General features: G+C 32.8%; 2 protein-coding genes across 2 annotated transcripts; both read left to right on the top strand.

The window, feature by feature from the left end:
* The first annotated feature begins 2,328 nt into the window (after positions 1 to 2,328).
* Positions 2,329 to 11,988, top strand: LOC129913214 (dynein axonemal heavy chain 1). The gene is made up of 5 exons (XM_055991774.1): positions 2,329 to 3,057; positions 6,105 to 6,368; positions 6,424 to 7,228; positions 7,953 to 10,609; positions 11,273 to 11,988. The coding sequence occupies exons 4-5, from the start codon at positions 8,084 to 8,086 to the stop codon at positions 11,909 to 11,911; spliced, it is 3,165 nt and encodes a 1,054-aa protein (XP_055847749.1). The 5' UTR covers positions 2,329 to 3,057; positions 6,105 to 6,368; positions 6,424 to 7,228; positions 7,953 to 8,083; the 3' UTR covers positions 11,912 to 11,988.
* Positions 2,466 to 7,247, top strand: LOC129915189 (trimethyllysine dioxygenase, mitochondrial-like). The gene is made up of 4 exons (XM_055994664.1): positions 2,466 to 2,630; positions 2,721 to 3,057; positions 6,105 to 6,368; positions 6,424 to 7,247. The coding sequence occupies exons 1-4, from the start codon at positions 2,466 to 2,468 to the stop codon at positions 7,245 to 7,247; spliced, it is 1,590 nt and encodes a 529-aa protein (XP_055850639.1).
* Positions 11,989 to 12,120: the final 132 nt, after the last annotated feature.

Below are 12,120 nucleotides of genomic sequence, written 5' to 3'. Positions count from 1 at the left end.
CGGGTAGCGGCAACGATATTTGTATTAAAAAAATTCCACACCCGAACGTTGATGTGTCAGTTTGGAATTTTTTCCATACAAATACCCGTACCGTTACCCGTACCTCTACCGCGTACCCTTCGGTGTGGCCAAGCCTTTAAGGCTTGGCCACACCGGATTTTTCTTTTCGCATCAGCAGCGTACCAGGCTTAAAAAAAAAAACAAAAAAAAAAACATTTATTTATTTTTATTTATTTATAAAGCCTGGTACGCTGCTCGCGCTAAATTTTAGCTGAGATAAAATTCCCATACAAGTTATCGATAACTTGTATGGGATCCATTTTATCTCGGCTAAAAATTTTCGATAATTTGTATGGGAGCGAGCAGCGTACCAGGCTTTAAGCCTGGTACGCTGCTCGCGCTAAATTTTAGCTCCCATACAAATTATCGAAAATTTTTAGCCGAGCTAAAATGAGGTGTGTTTTTTATTACCACCGGTCTTAACTGGACAAAAAAAACGCCTCGGGGCTTAAGGCTTGGCCACACTGGAGGGTATGCGGTAGCGGTACGGGTAGCGGTGAGGGTACTTGTATGAAAAAAATTCCAAACTGACACATCAACGTTCAGGTGTGGAATTTTTTTAGTACAAATATCGTTACCGCTATACCGCATACCCTCCGGTGTGGCCAAGCCTTTAACCTGAAATCTTGGCAGCACTGTATATTGAATGTTCCGAAAACAGCAGACACAACAAAAATTTAGAGTTGTCATATTTTTCGCTTTCGTCATTTTCTTGTATTTTGCATGTATGTTTTACAAAGAGATACAAAAATGTATGCTAGCAAAACTATATTAATACATTTTGTCCTTCCAAACGTGAGTTTTCACGTTTTTAAACAAATTCTAAACAATTTATGAAAAAATTAGTTTGGTAGCACAGATTTAAAACTCTTCAAAAAGTTAAGCCCAGAGAAATCTCCGGGCTAAACAACTAAGCCCAAGGGGCTAAGGTGTTGTTGTATTTAAGCCTGGTACGCTGCTCGCGCTAAATTTTAGCTGAGATAAAATTCCCATAGAAGTTATCGATAACTTGTATGGGATCCATTTTATCTCCGCTAAAAATTTTCGATAATTTGTATGTTAGCTAAAATTTAGCGCGAGCAGCGTACCAGGCTTTAACATGTAAATTGCTTAGCCCAGACTGCGTTTTTTTTGTCAAGTTAAGACCGGTTGTAATAAAAAACACACCTATGGATCCCATACAAATTATCGATAACTTGTATGGGAATTTTATGTCGGCTAAATTTTAGCGCGAGCTGCGTACCAGGCTTTACTTAAAAAATCTCTGAGCGCTCAGAGATCTCCCTTGGTGGGACGCACCTGATGTCAAATTTCATATTTGAGGGTTCCATGAAAAGTGCTGGTAGCGTGAAAAGCTTTTTCCAATATCACTGTAAAGGTTCCGCTCCAAGTGCTAGATGGCGTGAAAACCTATTTCCCAAGTGTCATTTCTTTGAAGTAGAAATTGACATCCAGCCATTGAATAAGAACATTGACCTACTATATATGGACTGCTAATCGTTTGACTTTTCCATACAAAAATTGAAAAAAAATGATTCCACGTCTTTCTAGCTCTACTAGCGGTATAACCTTAGACGGCGAAAAGAGGAAACTTTTAGTGAATGACATCTGTCGTTAAAAGGTAGTGCTTTCTCTGTTTTTCTATATTTGTTCCTTTCGCACTTAGTCAAAAATGTTGCACTTATTCTCCACTTTTTTTTAGGGCGCTAGTATCGCGAAGAAACAAGTGGAACCAACCTGAATATGCTTCTAGCAGTCCATATATATTAAGTCAATGAATAAGAAGTACAGGAAGGGGTGTATATCACACCTATAGAGTTGGCGAGTGAAGCCACAAAAAAATTTAAAAAAAAATCAAATTTATATAAACTGTCAAAAATTTTATATAATCTGTCAAATTTCGAGCTCGTTTTCCAGGGGCGAACTCACTCTTATTGGTGATGACAAGGCGATGCAATCATTGACCGCCAATGTTTCAGCTACTCTTGATGATTTTAAAACAATTTTCAGTGTGATTTTAGTTGAGGAAAAAAAAACAGTTTAAAATTCGTATATAATTATGATGAAAAATAGCATTTATACTTAAGTCTATCACGAGACCAGTTACATTTCTGTTGGCGCCCCTTGAGTGAACAATATATCTGCACTCCGACCCTTTACCAATACATGTGCATCTGTACAACTCACACTAATAAAAAGCGGCTTCACTTATTTGAATAAACACCCCTTCCTGTACTTCTTATTCAATGCATCCAGCTTGTTGTTTTTATCCGGTTTTTCTTGTAATGAATTAAAATTTGTTTATGTTTATTGTTTTTTTTTCCTTCTAATAAAGAAGAGTAAATATTTATCTTCTTCCAAAGTTCAATCAATCATAGCATAATCTTCTAAAGTACATCAGAAACATGGAAAGAAAAAATCGCTGTTGCATTGCAACATGCAAAGGTGAACGCTTCGACTTAGCTCACAAGTTTCCCCGATCTCAGGAAGTAGCAGACTCTTGGCTCCAAGCTATCGATAATCCTAATTTAAGGACCATACATTTAAGAAAACTAAATGAAAGCTATCAAGTATGTGCTCGCCATTTCAAGATTTCCGATTACAAACATTCACAGTCGAGAAGTTTGAATAAATTAGCAATTCCTTCTCTAAATCTCAAGAATTTAAATCAATTGCACTTGGCTAGAGATTCAACTCCTCGTGAAGTCGAAAATTCTCCTTTAAACTTGAAAAATTTCAATCAAATGGAAATAGGTTGTGAGTTAATTGCTCGTGAAACTCAAGCTCTTCCTTTGAATTTGGAAAATTCGAATCATGCGGACGTACCTAATGATTCAATTCAAAATGAAACCGAAACGTTATTAGAGATCGAAAATGACCAATTAAATATAACATTTGAGGAAAATAAACCAACTAACGAGGCTATTGATGAGGAAAAACATAATTCGGCGGATAACATAGAATACGTTGAAGTAACTTCTGACGAAATGGATCTAGGTAAGAAGTGGGTAGCTCTAGCTGGGTACATATTTAGCATAGCCGTATTTAGGGGAGGAGTTATGGGGTTTAACAACCCCCGAACATTTTTTTTCAGAAAATCAAAAGATAAAGTTTAAACAAAAACAAGTCTAATATGTGCAAAACTAAATCTTGTTTTTGTATTTTAGTAATTTAATTACCAATCTGAAAATCTCCCTTAAAGTCTCTACCAATTTTGTATCGTTAAAGAAGCTGTCGATGAAGTTTTTATAAGCGAAAACAAACATTTTGTGGTGCATTACAAGGTTGGTAAGGTATTTTTCAAAAAACTAGTTTTACCTCTTTGATCATTTCCTAAAGCACCACGTAAGCACCTTAAAATGTTTTTTTAAGAACCCTTTAAATAACATAAGTATTTCTACAAGGTTTTTGGTGCCGAGACTAAACTATACTTTTTCAAAAGGTTGCTGAACTCGAATCCGAAGACAGAAATATTCGATCACATCTCGTTTTTGAAATATAACCGTTAAATCTATGTAAATCTTTCCGACATCTTTTCTACTGTCCGAGATATCTTCAGTTGCTTATTACCCACTTTTGTTCTATGTTAATCTTAAATCCAGTGTATAAACGAAAATAAATGTATTCATTTATTCAGAGAGTGTAGTACCTATATGTAAAACATTTCGTTATATTTTTAGCTTTTTATTTGAAATTGTTTCAAATTAGAAAATTAAAGAATTTAAGTTTATAGTTTCATTTCAACGTGAAGTACTTAGCTCATGTCAAACAACTTGGATTATTTAAAATTTTTAGTTTTTAGTATTCCCGATTTAATTAAGAACTTATTTGATATAATAGAATAAATCAAATTTTTGCTACAAAATTTCAGTGTGAGAAAAATTCCATTTTTCAATGTTTTTATATGTATATAAAATTGTATGAACTAATTTTTTGTATATAGCTTAAGAATGGTTCAAATTTATTTCGTTAAAAAAATTTTCTTGCTCGCTGACGCTTCCACTAAAATTTAAATATGCTCCTTATCAATCTTACTTGTAATTGTAATTTTGGTTATATTAGTTAAATAAAAAATCCCCTGAGGAAGCTGGAAAAAAACCGGCGAAAGGTAGGTAAACAAAAAGATGAATTAGTGTTTCATTAATTGCATCCAAAAATAAAGATCATTAAAGCCCAAATAAAACCTAAAAATTTAAGCTTGCAATTTATATCAAACAACTTATCACTCTTTGTACCGACTAGAGATGCCGCCGAATATTCGGCCATTTTATATTCGGTACATTTTTAAATTCTTCTACAGCAAGGCTGCCAGAAATCATGATTTAGCATGATTTTCATGTTTTTTGAACTAAAATCATGTTTTAATGTTTTCGTGCCCAAAATCATGTTTTTTTTTTTAATCCAAGAGAAAAATCTTTATAATCTTTTTGTAAACCAACAATCTTTTTCACTAGATGAACTGTTATTTTTAATGAGAGTTATCATGAATGAAAATTTCCCTCGAAATGTTTCCCATGTTTTAAATATGGGAGCGAAAATGATCATAAAAAGTTTCCCTCGAAATTTATTGGTATCGGCAATCAATTTTCCAGGGGAATTTAGACATCATTTCTTACGATTTTTTGCTCCCTGGAAATAAATTCCGAGGGAGATTCAGGATCGCACAAAAAATTCCGAGGGAAAAAAATATTCCGAGGGAAACAAAATTCCCCTCGAGATTCACGATAGGGCCCAATAAGTCATTCAATACCTACATGAAGTATGTATATATGAAATTAACCTTGAATGAGTACAAATTATAAACTGATTTATGTTTATGTTTTATTCCCGCCATTTTTGTAATTTAAGTTATAATTACAAATTTTGAAAAAAAGTGGGTAAATTACAAAAGCAAATAATTATTTTTTCCTTCAAAGGGCAATTTTTTCCGAAAAAAAAACTATAAACGTTTTGAAGCCAAGATCTAAGAATTCTCCATCATAAAATGAGTTTGATAATTTTCACTTTAAGAATTTTTGCAAAAAGTACCCTGTGTAGTTATACCTCTGATACTTTATACTATTTTCTAAAATGAACTCGAAATAATTTGTTTTATTCCCCCCTAGTCATGATGTGGTTGTTCATTTTCTTTCAAATTTTGATTTTTTTTATAAATCATGTTTTTTGAACTGAAATCATGTTTTTTAATATGTTTTTTTTTAAATTTCGAAATGGCAGCACTGTTCTACAGTAAGAAGACCTGTTTTAAACTTTTAACTACGAGTTTCTCTTCTAAAAAATACTTAAAAAGGATATTGGCAAGTTTTTCGCTTCGACACAATTCTAATGACCATTTCCTTTAGCGGAATGCAGTTATGTACGATATAGTTGACACAAAGTATTGTGATTCCTAAAAAAAATGTTGTTCGGTCTTCTCTCGTAGTTGTCTTATGTGATGATGGCAAATATCTCCGTGTTTTGTTCGTGCTCTACATTAATCACTCAATAAGACGAATGAATACTTGATTATCTTCATATACAACTGTAGGTTGAGTAACGTTAACTTCCATATTAACTGCCAAAGCTACATGTGGTCTTGAAACGATTGCAATATATATTATTGCTCCATTAACTTGACGATATAAGTAAGCTTCCTTTGGACCCATTTCTTCGCTAGATCTCAAGAAACCCGCTTTATTGGGTTTGAATCCTCCAGTTTATAGGTTTTTATCTGTGCCCATGATTATGAAAGTGGACTAAGTCACTTTTTGCATGGTTTGAAGAAAAACTTACATAATAATTTTGTTATAACGATTTAATTGTATTTATTTTATGAAATCACTGAAGGAGCAATAAAGAAGTTTATTTATTGCAATTTCGCTTTCAAATAATTTTTACCCCTTAAATAATAAATATTTTTGCTAGATTTGATCGTACTTTTAGGAGTGACTTAATACACTTTCATTATTAAGGGCACATATATTCTGCTTTTTTTCTGCATGCACATGAATTTAAATCCACTTTTAGAATTCATTCATTCGAATTTATAATTTATGTATTTTCAGATTCTATAAACACTCAATTGGATCCTGATGGGGAGAAAAATACATTCAAGGTTATAGATTACACAACAAGTTTAGAAATACTACATTCCAATTATGAAAAGCCATTCAATTTGGATGCATTTTGGCTGCGATGTCATTGCCAATGCTCCGAATGTTTCGATTCAGAAACGAAAAGAAAAAAATTTAGTCCCCTGGACATACCCATCTATATTCAAACAAAAGAAATAATTGAAGGTGTAACTGAAGATAGTTTTCTTGTAGAATGTAATAACATATTTTTATTTCCTAATTACTTGTTAACATTTAAATCTATTTCTAGGGGAGGATGGTCACTGTTCCACATACAATATTGAGTTCCTATTACAAATCGATGTTACAAAGAAAAGGTGTTTTTTGAAGAAACTTCCGTTTAACTCGAATACATTTCAGAAACCTCCACAAATTGATTTTATTAATTTGGTGTCATTTGATGATAGAATAGCCAAGACTTTTAAAAATCTGATTTTACATGGATTCATTTGTGTGACAGGAATTTCAATACAGAACACTTCAATGGCCAAACTAATCATTGAAAGATTGTTTCCAAATCAGCAGGCTATAAACTTCCAACCGTTCGATGAAATTCACTCAGACATCTGCACAAATCTCACATGCGCCAATTTTGATTGTGGTTTGAAATTCTTCTTTGTTACTCAAAAATCAAAAATTATTTTAGTCGATGGTCAGAATATTATAGAAGAGCTCAAACAATTTGATATGCATGCCTTCCAATTGCTCACAAGTACCTCGGTCCCTATCAACATTCGGGACAATAATGTTTACCATGAAAAATCTACACCCATTATCGAAATAGAAAATGAAATAGAAGGAAATTTAAAAATTCAATTGGATATGCAAACATTTGGCATGCTAAATATATTGCCACAAGACAAAATTGCAAACTTTTATCATAGTTTGGAACAGTTAATGACTATTATAAGAAAAAATAAAAATCAAATCATTTTAACTTTAGAACCAGGAACAATGATAATTCTAGATAATTGGAGAGTTTTGCATAAGATGTGTAGTAATCTGGGAATACAACAGTGTTATTTAAGCAGAAACGATTACATTGGTCGTTCAAGGTATTTAGAACTTTTGTAAAGTTGACTTGAATTTCAAACTCATGAACAATAATTTTTTTTGTACAAATAAATAGTGATTGCAAAATAATAATTTTCGTTTTATAAATAACGATAAAATGGGCAAGTTCAGGAAATATTAGGGACTAAATATTTAGGCAACGTCATTTTCTGAACGGAAATTTGAGTAAATTGACTAAATTAGTTTGGATATGATGTTATTGTCAAATTTCGAAATTTAATTAAGACCACATGGGGCAAACACCGAATTTAACTTTACTTTAATAAATAAATAATATTAATTATAACCGATAATGCACTTTTAACTCGTTTTTCACACAAATAAATTTAATTTTGCTAACGAAATTCTGTAATTAAAAACAATCAGCTGTCATGTTGACAAAAAAAAACTTTCCTAGATTTTTATGTAAAATTTTCTTGCCTAATTTTCCAGTCAGCTTTCCAACAAAATTACCTAAATTGGAAGGATTTTTTTTGACAGCTGACCAATCAGAGGCCGAAAAATTACCTAAATATTTAGTCACTAACGTTTCTGAACCTGCCCAATCTAATTTTTTTGATTAATCATAATTTTTAATTAAGAGTACATTAATCAACACAATTAGTAACGATTTGTTCAACGTTAAGACTTGCAAAGTCAAAATAATTTAAAATCCTATGCCTTTTTGTTTTTTTGCGTACTTACCAAGTTGAACAAAATTTTCAGGGTGTCTTTTCTCAAATCCTCACTAGTTTTCGGATTCTTCGCACTCTAATTATTCATTCAAAAACTGAATCGACTCCAACTTTGAAGAAACAACATTCAAAAAACTAATAAAATAAAAAAAAAATTCGACTATGTCAGACTCAGCTAAATCATCACTCTTTTCACTAAGCATTCTCAATTCACATGAATCTTGTTTAAACCCAAAAGTAATTCCATTAACAAAACCACATTATGCATACGAGTCTTTGGTGGAAGGATGCCACAGAAAATCTGATAAAACAAATTCCAATTTGGAAACTGATTACAAATTAGAATCTGCTCAAAAATGGATAACGTTCCCTGGAAAGCATCAAGTCGAATTTCCTGTTCAAACAATTCAACCAAAAGTTCAAATGCTTCGACAAGTTCCTATAAGACAGTTGCCTCGTGATGTGGAAATTGACCGGCGTCGCAGACAGCATTCGAATGTAAAAATCTATGAACTTCTTCAAAAAGCAGGCATTTCAAACTCAAAACTTGTTAACAACGAAGAAGAACCAAGAAGAGTCACATTCGTGGGTGATATCAGTGTAAGTTTACACGTTTTTGATGATGATAGTTTTGATACAGACACCATCAGTGGGTGGCTTGATAAGGGCTTAATTGATGGCGTGAGACATCCTTTACCAGCATGGGGTTTAATTAAAACTAAAATTGGGGATTTTTCCTGGCAAATTGTGGCAGTTTATAATTACAACAAAGAAGCTCTTAAATTTACTGTCATCGATCTTCAAGAAGCGAAAACACATAAATTGTATAGAATCCATCTTATGTTCATGGCCGAAAATCCATACAGTTTCTTAGAACGAATCAAATCTGCACTGACTCGAAGAAGTGATTTCGAGGCTCACGTAAGATACCAAATGATTTTGGATTGCACTATGTACGATGAAGTCCCAAAAATGAATCAATCGTTACTCAATCGAATATTCAAACTATCCTTGATGGAAGAAAGTTCTCATGAAGATTATATATTCAAAAATGTGACCAATGAAATTTTATTTCAATATCAGCGAGTCATGGTCTCATATGAGCTACAGAACTTTCTTCAAAATCATTCTGGAGAACTTAAATTTATAAAACCCACCCAGCCAAATTTAAATTTGCCTAGAAAATGTTTGCATAGAACGACAGAAGATGTACGAAATCGGTTCGAGAGATCGAAGAAATATTTTCGTGTATCCACCCTCTTTTACACCGGAGAATCCATTCAAGCCATGTTAAGCGCATCGCTCGAATGCGTACACATTGAATCATTGTCTCTGTTTACATGTTTTTTTACGAAATCAGTTGCTTTATCAGATTTTGTTAGTGCTCAGGAATCGTGCTCCTCCACAGTGATTAAGTATTTAAAATACTCGTGGCCTGAAAACCTCTCCACAAAAATTTGCCTCTGCCTTCGAAGTATTGGAAAAGGTTGGTTAGATCTTTCAGTCTCTGACTGGAATGTCTTCAAAGTAGCAAAGATCTCTAGATTTTTTCTCCAGACAAAATTTAGAATGCAGCAATCTCTGCAAATTCTCATGGAGAAATCTATAATTAACTACAGTAACTTGCTAAATAATTCCTGCTTAGACTTTCTGGATCTCAAAAATGATTACGTTTGGAACAATGATTTACGTACAACCCCTTTCAACAGATTGAATCTACCGCCGGTTTTCAAAATTGTCTTGCAATTGTGTAGTAACGGTCCGTTCTATTCCACTGATCCAAAAGAATTTGAACCTACAGTAACGAAAATTTTATACACAACGCTTATGTCAACTTGTGGTATCCGGATAATTGAACCCGATAGTTTACTCAACTTGTCTTTTGCCAAGAATTTGTGCATTTTTACTGTGGAACTGATTGAAGAAATGTACATAAAACATGTGGAATATCTTCACACGTCTTACTCCAAAGCAGTGATACCCCTGAATGCATATCTGGAGAAATTTAAATGTTTCGTAGAATTCCATGAAATGGTGGTTGATGAGTACGTTCAAAATTTTGCGCAATTAGAAAAGTCTTCACAAGAAGTCAAACATGAAATCATCTGGCAGAAAGAACAAAAAGAGAACTTAAAAGTTATTCTTCCTGAACACATTGTTATCGGACCATTTCAGATCATAGTTGAGCCGTTGAAGAAATATCTGATACACAAGCGAACTGAGATCATTCGCAAACTATTTTTATATTATGTGGATCGTATGTTTAACATAAATGAAGAACTTCTTCAAGAATTAATCGAAATTAATGGGAAACTAAATGAAAAATTATTATCCGTTGAACAACTCTTTGAGGTCAAAGCTTTTATGGAGCTTGTACCGGATAAGATGACTATTATGCGAGAACGTATTCAAATTATGATTCTGGAATACAACATTCTGGATTCGTTTTTCTACAATTTAAGTGATCAACAATTCGCTATGAAATGGGAAGCAATTGCGTGGCCGCATAAAATAATGAAACGTTTGATTGCTATGAAGGAAGAACATAAAATTGATATTGAGGAATTCAAACGTATTCAAATTAGAGAACTGGCTTTATTTCAGGAACGATTGGAGTCATTGAATGAGGAAATTATGTCATTCTCTTTACAATTCGATCCAGAGAAGGCTCTTGAGGTTGCTGTCGAGGTAAATTTTAAAGCTTACATTAAATAAAAAGCAAAATATGTTGATAGTTTTTTTAAGAATATCGAAAAAATTATGTTGTTGTATGCAAGAAAAAAAAACATATTAGACAAGGATTGCAAACCTAAGTTAACTTACGACTTACGTTAATCTTACAGAAGTCGCTTAGAAGATTTTTTACACTACAGACGAACTTACAGTAGAAAGAAACTTTAAAAACTAAAATTAAAAACCAAAAATACTCTCGAACTTTCAAAACTAGAAATTTCAACTTTCCCCAAGTTGATAACATACAGAAATCCTTCTAACTTTACAATTAATGTTATTTAAAAAAAAATACTGAACGTACATCGGTACTTATAAAGGCAAGGAGGATTCTAGAAAATTTACTAGCATTACATTATTATTAGCCACCTTACATTATTAGCCCTGTTCCTTTGGGAGGTGGCAAAGTAATAGAAGTAGTTTACTACGATTTTCAATGGAACGCACTGTCAACGAGTTCAATACAAATCGTATCTACTCGGGAAGAAGGGCATGAGTAGTTGTAGTAGTAAATGTACTAGATCATCTACACATGAGTAAACTACCATCTCCAATTGAACGGGGCTATTATTAATATAAAAATTTCAAACCAAACTAATATTTCTATTGTTCCATTCATAGGCGAAAAAAACCTGGAAACTCATAATTGATTTACAAAAAGTTGGAAATCTTCTACAAGACAGACAAGTTCTTTTTGAAACCGATGAACTCTCCCTAGACTATCTGGAGAGTATAATTGAAAGCTTTATCCCCTATCGGACTATGTGGACTGCTTGTTCTGATTTTATTAAGCTTGAAGAAATTACAATTGGCAATCCCCTGACTTCAATTGATTTGCATGAAATAAAAGAAAACATTTCGGAGCTGACTCGGGATTTTGAAAAATCTGTAGAAATTTTCAAAGAAAAAGAAGAAGTTCAAAATGTTGCAATTGTATTTTTACAAAAAATTCAAGACTTTCAGCCAACTGTCGAAACAATTGAATGTATTAAAAATGAAAATTGGTTAATAATGCATTGGCAAGAATTAGCTCAACGGTCTGGAATGGATATTAAATTTTCGGTTGCTATGAATTTTTCATACTGCATTAAAAAGGGAATCTTAAACCATGTTTTGTTGGTCAAAGACATTGCTGAAAAAGCAGTACTTGAAGCAGATAATATACGATTAGCAATGGAAGAAGAAGAGCGTTTAAAACAAGAAGCAGAATTGGCTTTGCTCGAAAAGAAAAAAAATCGAAAATGTCGCACTGATATATAGTACCTAAACAAAAATATTGTCACTGAACTGTTACTTTATTAACTATATTCGATTATATTCAAATGTGAGGTTTTAAATTCTTATTCTGTCAAAAATGGAGTCTAGTCTCTAGTTACCGCTTACGAAAAAGAACGATCTAAGATTTGACGATTGCCGTTATTAATAATCAGGTTTTCAGGCAAAATATTTGTATGCACTCTTTTGAAATT

Source organism: Episyrphus balteatus, chromosome 3, assembly GCF_945859705.1.
Source record: "Episyrphus balteatus chromosome 3, idEpiBalt1.1, whole genome shotgun sequence".
Classification (NCBI taxonomy): Eukaryota; Metazoa; Arthropoda; class Insecta; order Diptera; family Syrphidae; genus Episyrphus; species Episyrphus balteatus.
This window is presented reverse-complemented; position numbering and strand designations above follow the sequence as displayed.

Excerpts from the sequence above, each read along its gene's own strand:
- LOC129915189 (XM_055994664.1), top strand. The coding sequence starts at position 2,466 with ATGGAAAGAAAAAATCGCTGTTGCATTGCAACATGCAAAGGTGAACGC. Across the intron at positions 2,631-2,720 it reads AACTAAATGAAAGCTATCAA|AATTTAAATCAATTGCACTT; the intron begins GTATGTGCTCGC and ends CTAAATCTCAAG. Across the intron at positions 6,369-6,423 it reads AGATAGTTTTCTTGTAGAAT|GGGAGGATGGTCACTGTTCC; the intron begins GTAATAACATAT and ends ATCTATTTCTAG.
- LOC129913214 (XM_055991774.1), top strand. The coding sequence starts at position 8,084 with ATGTCAGACTCAGCTAAATCATCACTCTTTTCACTAAGCATTCTCAAT. Across the intron at positions 10,610-11,272 it reads CTCTTGAGGTTGCTGTCGAG|GCGAAAAAAACCTGGAAACT; the intron begins GTAAATTTTAAA and ends TTCCATTCATAG.